At 36.2% G+C, this 16997-nt stretch overlaps 1 protein-coding gene across 1 annotated transcript; it reads left to right on the forward strand.

Annotated features, from left to right (window-relative positions):
* Positions 1 to 336: 336 nt before the first annotated feature.
* On the forward strand, positions 337 to 13128 carry LOC104469686 (histone-lysine N-methyltransferase setd3; the record flags this gene model as incomplete). Its single annotated transcript, XM_010084286.1, has 7 exons — positions 337 to 395; positions 2179 to 2293; positions 6579 to 6653; positions 9338 to 9504; positions 10142 to 10227; positions 11855 to 12015; positions 12640 to 13128. Coding segments are annotated over 7 exons (1107 nt in total), but the record flags the coding sequence as incomplete, so codon positions are not given.
* Between the last annotated feature and the right edge of the window lie 3869 nt (positions 13129 to 16997).

The following is a 16997-nucleotide window of genomic DNA, read 5'->3' on the forward strand; positions in this document are numbered from 1 at the left end:
CTTTCTCCCATCTTGCATCAAGGGCTGGATTTTGTTTTACCTTCACTGAGACAGTCCACCTTAAATTTTTTATTTTTGTACGATGTCTGTGGGTTCCAGTCTTGAAATATGAAGAAACAGATTTATGGCGGCTGCTGGGCACAACAAATTAAGTTGACAGTGATGTATGAGAGCATAATAGCATGATGATCCCTCTGTAGCGCGGCTGGACGCCTCCTGCTTCATTTGGCTCTTGTTAGAATCTGTTAGGCAGCTAAATAATGAAATTCTGCTGACTGATTTCTGATTTCTCTTTTCTTTCTCTTTTCACCTTTTTCTGAAACTTGCGTTTCCCAGACCCATCCTAATGCCAGCAAACTGCCTTTAAAGGATTCTTTCACTTATGACGACTACAGGTTGGTCTGTCTTTTAATTGTTTTTATTTTTAAATTTTTTTTTAATATAATGAACTGTAGGCCCTGGAAATGCTTCATTGGAGGGAAAGCCCTATTGAAATGTTAAATGTAGGATTTGATACTAATACACTTTCTTAATGAAGAAGAAAGTAAAATAAATATGCAAATCTTAATTGTTACAAAGGAACAGTCATTATGAGGAATTAATTTAGCGAACTGGCACACATTGTTGTTTCTTAAGGAAATAATTCAGTCGATATTGCTGGGGTCTTGGGGATTTTTTTATATTTCTTTTTTTATAAAAGGCTTTACCAGCACATAGTAGTAAAACCTAATGTTTATGGGTGCTGTTGAACAGGAGAGCTGGAGAACTTAATCTGTACATGTGAAGCATGAGTGTCACTTGGAGGTGCTATAAAGGGTGACAAAATTAAGATAAAAATAAGAATAATTAAGATAACAAGAGCTTTAATTCTGTTAAGTGATTAAAGTAGCATGAATAAAAGGCATTTCTGAGGTCTTACAGGGATTTTCTTAGCCTAGTTGTACTTCTGGGTAAGTCTATGAAAGTGGGATTTCCAAAGCTTGCCTCCTTCACTTACAGGGTCACTGAGGAACATGCCAACTTACATGTGAAGTGGTCTAAAATTTTGCAGATGAATTACATCAGTTAAAAAGAAACATATTGCTATTAAGTTTCAAACAGTGTTTGTATTTCAAAATTATCCACAATTTTAACTTGCTTTTTAGAAATTAAGTAGATTTTCCTTTTGAAAGTCTAATTCTGTATATTAAGTACTTGTTAGTAGTGGAGTCTGTGGGAGCTAAAATTATTTTGACCTTCTCCTGGTGGTATTCCTTTTGCTGTTTTTTTCTCAGAAAGACCACAAAAAAATATATGTATCAAGGCCAGAACATGGTGAAACTAAGATTATTTTTTTCCCTCTGACATTTAATATTAATTTTTGTGTGGAATAAAATAAAAATGAAATTTTAGAAAATACTGAAATGTTAAGCTTTTCCGAAGATTCTTCTGTTTTAATAGGCAGCTGACATTTCATTTGCTTAACCTGACTTAGAAGGGTTTTGAATGACGTCTGTGTGCTAAACTATGTTACACTTTCTTTGTTCTTTTTACTTGGATATCTGGGATATTGGGGCTTTTCTCCCTCTTTCTTCTGTTAAGCGGAAAATTTAGCAATACTGGTCTAAGCTAAAAGCTCACAAACTGAAGAGAAGCACTTGCCAAAATACCATGCATGTGTCAGGTGGTGGCACTGGTTTCTGGTTCATGGAGTACATAAGCTTTTTAGGGGGTAAGGAGAAAAATACCTCCTGGCTCTTACAAGAGTCTGCACATAGATGAGAGCTGCTGCTGTCAAGCAGTAGCTGTGACCGACTCTGAAGCCTGCAGGAATAGCTGACCCCAGGTTTGCAATGCGTGTGGGAGGTATGTGCAGTGAAGGGCTGGGGAAGCAGAAGGTGACATGGGAGTGGGTCCTGGTTGAGGTAATGGAAAGTATGAAGGTACTGCTGCAAAGAGGGAAGAGGGGTAGGATTGCAGTCCTGATCTGGGAATTGGTTTATGCGCATGTCTTGGGATCCTAGGAGCTGCTGCTTCTCCTGCAAGTGGTATTGCCTTCTGCTGTTACTGACGTCAGTGTGATCTTTAATAAAACAAAGCTGGAAACTCCCAGCCTAAATGATTGCTTCATGTTGGACTACAGCCAATCGTATATTGATGTTTTGAACATTGACCATCTAATGTTTTTAATTTTTTTAGATGGGCGGTTTCCTCTGTTATGACACGGCAGAACCAAATTCCAACAGAAGATGGTTCCAGAGTAACGTTGGCTCTAATACCTTTGTGGGACATGTGTAACCATACTAATGGACTGGTAAGGTTTCTTCAGTGTTGCTGAAAGGCTTTGGGGCTTAAGTATTAAGCCTTTCAACTGCTGTAGAACAGTTTAATAACACTTTTCATTATGCTTTTTAACACAGGTATTTTATCTTCCCAAGTGACCTTAAAAAACTAATATCTGAAAGAAGGATTTGTGGGTTTCTTAAATGTCTCACAACAGTTTTTCAGGGAGAACTTTCTTCATCTAGAGACTTTAGACGTGATTGCATACTTGCATACAGTTATGTCTCATAGACATATAAAGTAGCTTTAAAAGTTTTCAGTTACATGATACCTTTTTTCCAGACAAGTCTGAATATTCTTCTGACATGGAATTTTGTTTCTGTCTGTCTGAAAAAGATTTACAATACTGGACAGATTTGTTCTGAGAATAGGAAAGCAGACAGTGATGGAGGTTGTCTCTTGTAGCTACCACTAGGGAAAGTGGTTAGAAATTTGCAACTGAGAAGTACTGCCTGCTCTCCTAACCATGCCCAAAGAGCCTTGTTATGGAGACAGCAACAACAAGAACAAAGCCTGGTTCAACAAAAACAGTACATCTGTTACTACATCAAAGAAACAAAATGCAAAAATACTATGTTAGGGCATATTAAACATTTAAAAGGTGGCATATGTGTTTAGAAAGTCAGACCTGCTGACATTTTGGCTTACGTGAGCTAGTTCAGAGGATGAGGTCTTAATTTCATTAACAGGCTAGTTAATGTTTGAAATGAGGAAATGGAAACCTATAAGAGGATGATTTATCAGTGTTATTTAGCCAGTCTCATGTATGCTTCAAAATTCATACCCTCTACTTGTGTTTCTAGTAGATAGTATTATTTATTGTAAGCAGTGAATATGACCATAGTATTCAAGTAATCTGGTTCTTTTGTGGGAGAGTTGACCTGCATGTTAGGACAGCAGCGTGTGTTAGTGTTGTTGGTATAAGAAAAACCTGATTTAAATGAACAAATTGTTAAGCAAGTTGTTTTTCACTTGACATTTAGCTAATTTATTGTTACTATGACTATACCAAATGCAGCATGGTAGGCTAGGCTACAAAGTTGCAAGTGCGTGTGTGTGGGGGGTATTTATTTATTTTTCCTTGTTGGAAGGTGATTACATTTGTTCATCTACAGTGATTCTTGCATTTTTCTGTTTGTTATGGAATCGCATAACTTTGATTTAGCAATAAAGCTTGTATGACAGTCTCCAATATAAAAAAAATTGCTTAAAATTAAGAAATTTATATTTTTGTAATATAAATCTTAGCTGCAGGCATCAGTACTTCCTGTACCCTTTTCCTGCTGGGCATTTCTTTCAAATGCTTTTGCAGAGACTTGTCTGTATTCATTAGACAACTCTTAATGAATGTCTTCAAAGTTGGGATCAGAGGAAAGAGGAAGAGAATTAAGGTTCTGGGAGGAAAAAATTAAGTAGCCTGTATTAAAAGAGCAGCTAGTTATGTTGTTTTAAACATTCAAACTGCTATTTAAATTGGTAAAGTAATTTTTATTTTTATTATTCTCTTTAACAATGGGTTTGATATGGAGCCAGCCTTTGGAGCCAAACCTGCTAGTGCGGTAGTATGTCAGGGTTGGAAGCATTTTTTTATGCTAAGGGGCGGGGAAGGGGGGATATTGAACTTAAATATTTTGTATGTATATACAGACTTTACTCATTTGTTTCATATTTCTGCAGAAACTAGCTTAAATGTTAGGAAGGAGAGACAACTGTAGCACTGATAAGGGGCTAAGAAAAGCTACTAAACCTATTTTTGTTGTGTGTTAGTTTCATTGTACTGCTAGAAAGGGAAAAAACTGCTAAGATAACTGTAAACTGCTAAGACAACTGTAAGCTGTCTGTATTGTAGTTTATATTGATGTAGAGTGAGATGAGGGTGGGTTCTGCTCTAATCATAGTGCATCCTTTTAAAATACATGAAGGGAATTGTTCTTCACTGCAGGAAACTAAGAAAATAAGATGGCATTGTATGTGCCCCTGTCTTGTCTATTACAAACATAGTGCAGAAATACTTCTTGAGCCAATCATCTACTATAGATCCCTGTTCTTGCTTTTTTTTACCAGGCCCCTTTCCATGAGCTAGATAATAAAATGCTCTTTGGGCTTTAACTGGATCTAGGTCCATCCAGCTTTTTCTTGCTTCTGACACTATTAATTAGATCAACCTGCCTCTAAGAACTATATCAAAATGGTTGTCTTCATGCATTTCTCATTGTTATTCTTTAGTGGGATTGTATTTTGACAGTCAGAGGTTGATTACCAGTTCTGCCAGAACTTTAAATAAGCTACATTCTGCCTATTGGGCTGGGTCCGTCCTTAATCACTGACCAAGCAGACTATTGCATGCTTTATACAAAACTTGAAATTCATGTATCAGTCTTCTTCAGAAATAACACTGAAGGGATGCAGTTTGTCAGCTATCATGTGGGAAGAGCAGTAAACACCCTGTTAATTCTTGTACATGACTGCTATTAAAAGAAAGAGGAAACAAGAGTCTAGCACTCCATTATGCTTTACAGAAAAGCCCTTCAGAAGCACTGCTGGTTTGTTTTTTCTTTTTTTAAAAAAGGCAAAAATGAGAAACAGTCACAAAAAATGAACAGTACCATAGTGAAGCATGCTTAAACTGACACAATCCTTCTATTAACATACTGGAATTTCCCCAGTACTTGAAAGCCTCCTGTTCCCCAGGCATTTCAAGAGACTGGAATGGAGTTTTCACATTCAGAGGTATTTCATTGAGTTTACACACTAAGAAAATTTCAGGACAGGTCAAGTGGTGTCAACAGTTCCCTTTTTTGAATGGAAATTGCATTTTTTTCAGAAGATAACTGTATATGAACTTGGAAGGTATATTTATCATAGCAAAGGTAAATCCTCTAGCACTTGCAACCTGCAATTCAGGGTTAGATAACCTTCTAAATGAGAGATCTTAATTAAAAATTGTTCAGTCCACCATAGTGAATGTATGTGAATTTCTGTGTTCAAGTACTGCAGCCTGTGTTTTGCAGTAGGCCATACTGCATGACTCTTGTGTTCTCTTCTGATCTCAACATACCACAAACCCTTTAATAGACTTGAAGTGATGGCATCTGCGTGCAGAGCAGTTCTCCCAGCTTCTGCAGCGCCCAGCTGCCTGTGCTTGTGGCTCCCATTTTGGATTTGCTGCATCGGAGACAAGTTCCCCATGCTCACTTTGATAGCACTGTTTTGGGTGACAAATGCACTCCTGATAATGCAGGCAGCATAAAACTATTAACATGTAAAACAGCAACCAAACTTTCAAAATAATCCATGGAGTTCTGTCTTGGGACAAACTGCATCCAAGATGGGAGTGGGGATATACCGCAACTCACGTGTAGGTTATCTCACAAACAAGTATGTCTCCACTTACAAAGGCTGAGAGAATCTTCAGCTTTTTCTAGGTGCTTCCTCAGGCCCAGAGCATATTTTTCCATAAGTTAGCTCCGTCGGTACTGAATTCAGAATACCTACCATAAAAGTTGCTTCCTAATTGTTCTACAGCTTGTGTTCTATCCTGTGGCTGTATCTGTGCCTGCATCTTTGTTAGTACTGTTCAAGAACATGCTGTTTGTCACTTTAAAAAAGTATTACATTGTTAGAATAGCTTTACTTCTTAGTGTGACCACTTTACAGTTTTGTAAATTTTTTTTGGACTACAGGTTTGTTAGGAGAGTTTATCCTCTTCCATTGCTACCATGAAAAAAAAATCCTTTTAGCATTTTAAGAGTGTTACTTAACTTTAGATAAAGGGATTATTTGCAAGTGAATTATAATTCTCTGAAGATTGTATCCCCTAAAGATCCACAGTTATCTAATCCTTTTTCATTGAGAGATCAGAAATATGCTGGCAGTTGAAGGATGAAGCACAGCATATAGAGCTGTCAGTGCCTTGCTCTCTTGGGCCTCACGAGAGTGACTGAAAGCTCCAGAACTTTATAACAAGCTGCTGGCTTTAGCATGGGACTGTCTGTGCTCTATGGAGGGTACTTTCCTCAGAGCCTTCAGTTCACTTCAGGTAAGTTATTTCCTCCCTAAGATTTCCTTATTGCAGAGATTTTAAAAAAATTAATTGCTCAGGAATAGTAAAACAATTAGTACCAGTTATATTAGAGAAAGAAATGTATGCAATTGCTATTGTTAATATCTGTTTCCAATAGGACAATGTTTTGTCAGTGGTGAGGAAGATAAATATAGAATGCTAAAGGTGCTTTTGTTACTCTTTCCTTGGATAGATCACTACAGGCTACAATTTAGAAGATGACCGGTGTGAATGTGTAGCGCTGCAAGATTTCAAGGCTGGAGAACAGGTAGTGTGAACAGTTATCTCCATAATTGTTCTTTAATTAAGTTGTGTGGGCAATTGGTAATTCACTACAAAATTTTAATAGCAGAGTGGCATGGATTAAGCCCTGCTACATTTGAATTTTATTATGCTGAGCTAATTTTGTGTGAAAATACTACCAAACTAAATAAGCGCACATTTTTCAGAAATTTTTTTTATATCACTTGGTAGATGCCAACTTTAGGAGAGTTTTGATTCTGCATATTTTAGAGAACTAGCTGAGATATTTAATCACTGGTGAATGCACATACACAGACACTGATCTTGGTGTTCTAGATTAGATTAATAAAAGGCCATATCTGAAGGACCAAAGATAAATAGATTTAGGGCATCACTTCATCTGTAATAGCAGATTGTAAAGTCTTAAAAATGTTTTTAGTTTATGTTTCTTGTTAGTCTTCATCTAACAAGAGGTTAAATGCAGTATAGTTGTCAGTGATTTTAGCCATGTTGCCATTCCCATGCTTAGTGAAAATGAGAAAGGACCTAAAATATACAACCTTTTACACAAGCGTGCGTGCATGTGCACACCCCCCCATCCCAAAACAGAAAGTACCAAAGGACAAGGCTTGCAAAGATGCATGGAACAGTTCAGAATCCAGTATTTTGTTCAGAACTGCTAAGAAACAAAAATGAGTGTTAAAACCAGTGATGCATTGGAGACAGTGGTTCCAGGAGAGTAGGAAATCTCGGTAAGAGGGTTCCTGTGCTCTGTCAGCAGCCAGCCTAAGCCCTCAAGTGCAGTAGCACTCTGTTTTTCCTACTGCTTGTGCAGCTGCAGGCAGCATGGCTACCAAAAGACTTTGGCTGTGAAACATTCTGAAGTGTTTTGTAACTCAGTCTCTGAGTTATTACCTTTGCTGTATTATTTTGCCAGTCTTGCACTTTATAGTATTTTGATTTTCATTTTTCTTATGTATTGTTACCTTCTTTTTTAACAAAGATGTGTCTGAAAAAATTTTTTAAGTATGTCTTTGCAGAGGTGTATTTATCCTCATTGCTATGCTAGGATTTACAGTGATTGTATTTTTTTTGTGTGTGTTGCTCTTAGAATTTGTTATGGTAGTCAAATATTTGCTATTTTTTCCAATACCAGTGTGATGAGTTAAAAGGGGTCCACAGTTTTTCCAGAAGTGATCCAATTTATAATTTTCCACAGCTGGCAATGGATGTGTCATATAGCCGTTCTGGCTGCTCTCTCCATTTCAATTATAAAGGCTTCCTCAATTTCAGTTTTATTTTAGTAGTTTCGTTTTATCTGCTATTTATCGGAATTTTTTAAAATTTCTGTGCAAACTTTAGCTGTTATCAATGTCATTAAGGCACTTTAATTATATAATGCTTCAGTCTTTTAATATACTGTGCAGATGTTGTTTCTTACAGTTTCAGCAGATGTGATCCTTGTTTTTAGTACTAAAAAATGTGAGGCAGCAGAAGTCCACAGAATCTATCAAACACTGGCCTTGAATAAAGCAACTTTCTCATTCTGTTTAATTGGCTTTTTTTGTAAAACAGAGTGCGAGAGCATACTGTATAATCTACACATGATGTGTGACTTTTGGTTTAATAGGAGATGTATCACAGTAGCTTTAAAACTTGAGAGGGTTAGCAACTCTCCTTAACCACTGCCTTAACATACCTCGGCAGGTCACTCATTCGTTATGGGAGTGTGTTACAGTAAGATGTTTGCTATAATTTAATGTAACACTCAAGCATTTAGTGCTTAGGATAAATAGTTCTAATCTAAAATTGAAAACAAAGAAGTTAAATACCATCATTAGTGTTGCTGAGGCCCTGAGAGAAGACTCTGCCTTTCTCTGTCAGCCAGTATCCCGAGCATTGCTGTACCCAAAGCTTAAGGAGGGAGTTCAGTAATTGTTGAAACTTTTTTTCTGATTGACAATTGTGTTATCAAACAAAAGGGGAAAATATTCTTTTGATACAGGAGGAGGTAATTGCTACTCTGACCTCCTGTCCTGTGTGCTTCATACAGCCTACCCTTGAGTTAAACACTTTTTGCAGCTTATATTTGGGAACTTCTTTTTTAATGTGAATTAAAGTAACCTATTTGCTTTAGATAACGCGTTCAGAGTATAACACAAAATAAATACTGGCTGAACACAGATCAGATCTCTCTGTATGATATGCTTTGGTATACCTGTGCCTTAAGGTAGCATTAAAGCAAAGCTGATCCATCAGCAGTATAGGTTACTCTTTCGGGTGGACATGTAGGGGGTGGAAATTACCCCAGAAACACCATCTCTTTTAATGGGCCCACCTTGTCTCAGATGGGGTTTTTAGCCTTCAAAAGGCATGGGATCTTTGAAAGCTTATTTCCATATAGTAGTATTTTATGACAATGTGAGAAAACAAAGCAATTTTAAGTATAAAGTATACTTTAAAAGTATCTCCTTTCAAAGTCTCTCAGTTACATGGATATATTTACACGTACCTCTAAAGTGTATTGCCATGCTATGTACAGCATGTTAATCAATGCCACAAAACAAAGTATGTTTCTTTATATAACCAAATATACCTTGTACTCAGAATAGTAACTCTTGCAGGAAATAACTTTCAAATTATGTCAGTTTTGTGAGCTGATCTTAAGCTTTTTTTCCTGTCCCTTCACTTTTCTTTTCATCCTTCTAGATTTACATTTTTTATGGCACTCGCTCAAACGCTGAATTTGTCATCCACAGTGGTTTTTTCTTTGATAATAATTCACATGACAGAGTGAAAATAAAGCTTGGCGTGAGTAAAAGTGACAGGCTATATGCTATGAAGGCAGAGGTCTTAGCTCGTGCTGGTATCCCCACGTAAGTAAAACACGATGCCATGGTTTTTTAGAACATTGCCAAAGTATATAGTGCAGTAGAGCATATATAAAGCTGTTCTATGATAGATTTCTTAGACGTAATATTTCTCCTGTTTGTATAACAAATTAAAGTTATTGTAATAATATTTACAAGTTCTTTGAGCTACATTATAATCTAATTTGGACCATATATAAGGAAAAAAGCCTTTGCTTTAATAAACATTTGAACAATAACAGAGCAAGGATTAATTTGAAGCAATCTGTGGTTTTTCTTTCTTTCCTATCCCTTGCAGACATACTACGATGCTCAGTATGTGAACCACAGCATTTTCCTTTAGTCTTTTCAGTCCAGAGAGTACTGTTAGGAGCAGCAGATGTGAAACATTGCATTTTCATGAATTTATTATGAAAGCCCTTTAAAAATAATTGTAAGTGTAAAATTGTAGAGATAATTGTTCTTTTCACATACAAATTAGGGAAGCTTTTCCTCAGTTTTAACTAGTATTACCTAATTTTTTAAAAGTTACTTTTATAACACTGCATTTATTGTGTATTTTAAAAATAAGTTTGAAATAAGTTCAAACGTTTGACAATAGAACTTGCATTTACTGTTGTTGTTTGATTGTTTCTTTTATTAGTTCTAGTGTTTTTGCCTTACACTCCACTGAGCCTCCAATCTCTGCCCAGCTTTTGGCTTTCCTTCGAGTCTTTTGTATGAGTGAAGGTAAGACGTTTTATAAAGATAACCTAATTTATGTTTGCGGGGTGGCGGTGTTTGCTTTTTTTATTTTCTTGTAATGCAGAAATGTGATAGACATTCAGTAATGCAGGCCTTTCTGGAACTCCTAAAGAATGAGGTGATACAATTTTTATTTTTTTTTTTAATCTCTCAGGCTGTTGTGAGTTTTGGAGCTTGCTCTTTAGTTCTTAGGTTTGAAAATGGTACATAGAACAAGATCATGTGAGACCTAAGGGTTTACATGCTTAAAATTGTAGTATATTAGTCATCACTGCTAGAATCATTTAAGTGTGGAATTTGAATAATCTGTACTGTAGGAGAAATATGGAAAAGACATTTCAAAGTTGAGTATTTTCAATATTTTGGTAATTCACAATCTAAAACCAACTTATGTATTTGCAAACTGTCTTTGTAGTGTTTCTCTTATATTAGGGGGGTTTATGGGGAAAATATATGTACAATTAATAAACATTCACCTTAACTTGTGCATGGGAGACTTCTGATTAAGTGGTGGTAGTAGCTGCTTGCTGCTTAGATGCAGTTTTGGAGGTTATAGATGTGACAGTTTTTCATGACAGTGAGAGAAGTCTCTTGCAGTTAGGGATGCTCTGCAGATGATTTGGACTTGAAGAGCTTCACTATTTCTAGTGCTATTAAGTTTTTGCATATGCTCTATTTGCTTTCTTTAATAAAAGCAACATACCTTACTTAGTGTCATGTTTTCATGGTATCCTGTCATCCATCTTTTAGAACTTATTGAGTAATCAGAGTAGAATAGAGTAGTTCAGTTGGAAGGGACCTGAGACAACCACCTAGTCCAAGTGCCTGACCACTTCAGGGAAGTGCATTCAAGTAAAGAAAATTTTAGGATGCTGATGAAGGGGTGAATTTTGGCTCAGAGAAGAAAATATAGCTAGTGGACATTTTAATTGCATTTCTCTGATATATGATTGTTCTCACATTATTCGTATGTCTTAAATACTATATAAGAAAACTGTTTATTGAGAAACTACATGCAAATGGTTTGTGAAGTTTCTGATAGCTGCTTTGCAGGAGTGAAGTTTGGTAATTAAAAGATTAATGGAATTTGTGTAAAGTCAAGGAGGTGATTAAACATTTTCTACTCTGTGTGGGGTTTGTTTGATGGATATCTTTTCTGACCAACTGTAGGGAGTTTCTGCTACTGAAGAAGATTACCAGAACAATAGGAAAAATAATTCCATTCCTATTTGCACACTCTCTGGCCTGTTCCTTTTATTATCGAAAAGTTTGCTGAACTCTTTGAAGAGTTACTCCCTTTTGTTTTGTTTATCAAGTATTATACAAAACATTCCATCTCACTGTCACTTTGTTACGCTGTGTGTGAGAGGTGAAGATGAAGTATTTTTATTTCAGATTTTCAGGTCGATTTTCTGCTAACCTCAAGACTTCGGTTACCTTTTTAAGGAGACTACTAGAAATAACCAACATATCTGAAAATTCTTATTTGAGGAGAGGTTTTTTGTTAGCTGCTCAGAGCTATGCTATTGAAAATAAATCTTTCTGCAGTTTGTCAACTGCCAAAGTGAATTATAAGATTGTTTTTAACAGATTGGTTTTATACTTATTGCAGAAGAGCTGAAGGAACACTTGATAGGCGAGCATGCCATTGACAAAATCTTCACTCTGGGGAACTCTGAGTTCCCCATTAGCTGGGACAATGAAGTTAAGCTTTGGACATTCCTAGAAGCCAGAGCATCCCTTCTTTTGAAAACCTATAAAACAACTGTGGAGGTAAAATTATCATTATATGTAATTAAAATGTCTGAAATGTTTTGTATTATGATTGTAGGAAAATATATTTTGTCCCCCATCTTGTCTTTACAAACTTTAATCTGAATGTTAGTACATAATTCATTCTGTACTTCTTAAAGTGTAGAAACAGATTTGCATTATCTAAGGAAAATCAAATAAGATTGCAAAAAGAAAATTTTGTTAATGTAATTTTGTTAATATATTTTTTCTTTGATTCTCCAAATAGAGGCTACATGCTTTTTCTCTGCATTTAAAATGGAGAATCGGTTTCAACTTGTTGTCTATTAGTTGTGTTCTCCAGATTGCAAATAAATGTGTTACTATTGCGAGCGTCTAAGTGAACCTACATGTTTCATATATTTGTGAAGTCTCCTGACTTCGTTTGTTATGCAGGCTGATCTGTGTGGAGAAATTTTTGGCATCTTTCTGAACTGCTGACAAATTTTACTAGTACTTCATGCAGATCCCCTCATTCATTTATGTCCATTTGGATCAACCTGAAGAACCTAGTGCCGCTTGCTGTTAATGCATAGAGAGAAAAGTTGAGGGATTACTTTACTGTGTTTGTTGTTACTAACAAACTTGCTTTTTCTTTTCTAACAGGATGATAAGTCCTTCTTGGAGACCCATGACCTTACTTCACATGCAGTCATGGCTATCAAATTGCGCTTAGGTGAAAAAGAGATCTTGGAGAAAGCAGTAAAGAGTGCAGCTGCTAGCCGAGAGTATTATACCAAACAAATGGCAGATGGAGCTCCACTTCCTAAATATGAAGAGAGCAATATTGCCTTGTTGGAGAACACTGTGGCAGACTCTAGACTCCCTATTGTCTTGAGAAACCTAGAAGATGTGGAAGAGCAAGGGGACTTAAAGATTGATGAAGCTATTGATGCTGAAGTCACAGAGAATGGGTTTGTAAATGGTGAAAACTCTCTATTTAATGGGACCAAATCAGGAAGTGAAAATCTAAATAAAGAGAAAAGCAACAGAGAGACTGAAGATGCCAAAGAATCTTCTTCAGAAAGTACTGATGAGGTTAAAGAATAGTCCTAAAATTTTTCTTTCCTGTGAAGTTAAATTAGCCGAAGTTTATGAACAGTGCATTTATGTTGGCGTGTTTCTTTGTTAACATTTCTCTTTCTGCAGAGAAAAGTGTTTTTGCTGCTTTATATAAAAATGAAATTTTAAGTTATTTAAAAGATTTAGCATCCCTTTTCAATTAAGATTGCCATCTTGCTTTCAGGCAAAAACTGGGGAAATAGGTGCCTTTGGAAGATTTTGCAGCCCTTTGTTGAACCAAATGTATTTTCTTCCTGGGGAAGAATTAAGCTCTTCTATCTGCTGTGCTTTTGTTGTTCTGTCACTCTGACTACCGAAATTAAAAGCTTGCTCTGCCTCCTGCCAAGAAAAGCAGAAGGCAGGACTGAGTCGGTATTCAGCATGAAGGTGGGAGAGTAGTACAGTAGAAAACTGGATAAGAGGATCAGAAACTTGGGAGACTGGAGGAAAACCTGTTTAAAATCAGGTATGCCAGTCCAGAAAAAGGTAAGGTGGCAACCTTATGATTGGTAATTTTAAATGTTGATGAGAATCCAAATTGTATACACTTACAGGGATCTCTGAAGATCTCAGTTTACTTTGTCTTTTGTTTACTGTATAAAAAAATCTCATCTTTCTTCTTCAAGCAGAGTTAGGCTGCTACAATACAACATTCACCAACTTTTAAAGGCTGACTTCTTTATATTTCCAGGCGGTACCTTTTATTTACAAGGTTGGCAGTGCTACTGGAGAGTTTGAAAGCAGATAGGCCAAAACACAGCTTTAAGCTGTACTGTTCAAAGTGAAGTCGCTTCCCAGCTTCTTCAGGTTTTCACAACTAGCTAGAGATTTCAAAGCTACACTTTTGACTAAACAGTTATTAAAAGGAAAATATTATTAATATTCCTGTCTGCTATTCCTTAATTTCTATGTTGTTGGATGTAACATTGCACGTGACATGGTTACCTGATCTTACGCAATTTCATTTTTTTGTTAAGGTATTAATTGATGCTGTTTTCTTGAAGGTAGGCAGGCTAATGTATTTCTGGCCCAAGTCCAGACTACAGCCAAATCTGCAGTACGCTTTGCCATTTAGATTGTGTCTCCATTTGATGCACATTTCTTGGAATACCTCTACAAGTTAAGCAGGTCTACTGTCTCCAGCAGTTTTGGTCACCCTCATGCTACATGTTTTAATTTCTAGTTGGAAACAATACAATCCTAGCGCAGTGCAATATCAGAACAAGGGTAATTCCAGGGCTTGACCTTGAAATTACCTGAGTACTGGGAGGAGAGGAGGGCAGAGTATTTTTATTTTGTGGGTGAATGGAGAGGAGTATAAAGTGATTTAATTCTGTTCTCAATATTAAGGACTTTGTCTTTTACCTTTGTATCCTAAAGTTCAAGATCATGGAGAGAATGAACAAGCTTGGATAATTGTTTAAACCTCAATAGACGTTGCAACCTGCTTATCCAAGATCAGTTGCAGTAAAATGTCTTTTGGCGTATTCATAGTTTTATTAGATTTTGCTTCTTTTATACTGCAACTTGGAAAATGTGTTTTTGCATAAATCATTGGTGCAATACACATGATAAGTGGTGACTTTCTTTCAGTTTGTCATAGCAGTTTTGGTGTTCAGCTAGTATCAGTGCGGGGAAAATAGAAAAAATAGTTTTTTAAAAAATATTTCACTAAGAATGGCACGTTGCCGTTGCACCTTGGGTATTGCTTCACCACTAACAAGATGCTGGACCAGTATTTTTGTAACTATATGCTGCCTTTGGTAGAATGTTATGAATTGTTGTCTTGACAGTTTAAATGTCATACAAAAGTCATTACATTTCGGGTTTTATTAGGACCAATATTCCATTTCTGTTTCTGCCGGTTACATTGCACAACATTGTACTAGATACTATGATGCAATTCTGAAACTAGCCTTCCCTGAAAGTTACAACTGTAATTCAGAATTTAAATGCTTTGATTCAATCTGACACACTGTATTTTGTTCCAATATTTGCTGATATCTATGGCTTAGCAAAGCCTGTGGTCACCACAGGACAGAATGTGTGGGTTTTCTTGAATAAAATATAGTTCTACCATGTCTTCCCTAGTGAGTGTATTATACAAACAAAACCTCTACCTGCTACCAACTGCTGTATCCTTTAGGGTCAGTGGGGAGAGGAATAACTGTCCAGGTACAGATAAAGATTAAAGGAGAAATAGCTGGGGGAAAAAAAAAAAAAAAAAAAAAAAAAAAAAAAAAAAAAAGGGGGATTCTAGTAAACAGAAAGGGAAAGTGGTCTATTAAGTGCACGGTCAAATTCTTACTCTTCATATGTTAGTGTTATTTAGAAAAATATGTTGCACACAATAAAAATAGTGAGTAATCTAATTTTGTAATTTGCATTTTTCTCTATGCATGTAATGGTTTTCTCAGAAGCACTAACCTAAAACTTAAGCTTTTGAAAACTGAGGTGGAAACAAAAAAAAAAATTGGCACTGATGAGCCCTTATTACCATCTGTCATGAAAACAGACCTTTCAAAGCATTTTAAAGTTAACTTTCTTCATAATGTTTGGTTAAGAGGCTGTTCACACTAATCCCAGGCTAAATGCCAAATCTTGCTTCTGTTTAGCTATCTGCAGTATTCCTGTAAGAAAGACATCTCTTGGATTTCTCGGACTGTTCTCCAAAAACAAAATGTGGAAAAATCCCCACTTCTGAATTTTACATGAACCTACCTACTGATGAATTGTTTCCCTAATAACCTGTAACTGCTTTGGCTCTATTCTGCAAGATTATGTCCATATAGCTCTGTGTATACAAAATTGAGCAACAGCCCCCACTCGGAGAGAATACTTGTGAAGTACATAAGTGCAACCTTAGCCTAAGTGCTGTCATGAGTACACGAGAGCTGAGAGCCTTCTGGCTGTGGGGTTAAGGTGTTTTAGGATCTTGGCTAAAATAAGAACTCCTTCCTTTGGACATTGTTGAAAGGCAGTATGTACAGAAAATCTGCAACTCCACAGTAGCTGCATTCTTGGGGCTAATTTGCCTTTAGAGAGGAGCGATCATCATGGAGTCATGAAACTTGCATGTTTCAAAAGTACACTGGAAGATTTAGATTACACAAACTGTTCTTCTCTAGTTCACATGTTTAGAAACAGTATTTAGTATCTACTGCTGACACTTCTATCACTTTTTTTTTTTTTTTTTGTGGAAAGGCATGTGAAATAATTATGAAGCATTATTTGAGGTGTTTCAGTCTGACACACTAAAGATTCTCCCAGAGTCCACTGCTTTTTTTCTGATTTTATGGACTGAAAGTTGATCCATGCTATTTCTCATACTCTGTGCCAGACAGGAGTGTTTAGACAAAACATTGCTCTGCCAAATATATCTGATAAAGGATCCTTTTTCTCTAGAAGATTTTTCACTGATTCTTGTTGAAGTCAGATATGATCACACGATTTTCACGATTACTATCTATAATAGTTTCTAACATGCTTCCTTCTTTGAGTGCATTGCTTGCTGTACAAAGTACAGTGCGTAAATTGATGACTAATGTTAGAAGACGTTCCTTAGAATTTCTCAGTTTCTATTTCCTAACCAATGCCACAAGTTTGGAAAACATGTGGAGCACTTTTCAGTTAAAATTTAAAAAATCTCAATCCATAGTTAAGAAAAAAGCCACCAATGGTCCTGGATTCTTTTGCGGTTTGTATCTCCTTAGGTTCACTGGTGTATACGGTGTATTTCAAAACTGGATGAATGACCGCTGTAAAGTTAGTATAGATGACATAAACTTGAGCTTTAGTAATACAAGTGAAATGTATGATGATTTGTGTAGTGAAAAACACAAATTGAAATTTTGCCAAAGCCCTTAGCCTATGATACCAAGCAGAAACCAAAATACTAATTT

The sequence above is a fragment of the Pterocles gutturalis genome, unplaced genomic scaffold (genome assembly GCF_000699245.1).
Source record: "Pterocles gutturalis isolate BGI_N339 unplaced genomic scaffold, ASM69924v1 scaffold37125, whole genome shotgun sequence".
Lineage (NCBI taxonomy): Eukaryota > Metazoa > Chordata > Aves > Pterocliformes > Pteroclidae > Pterocles > Pterocles gutturalis.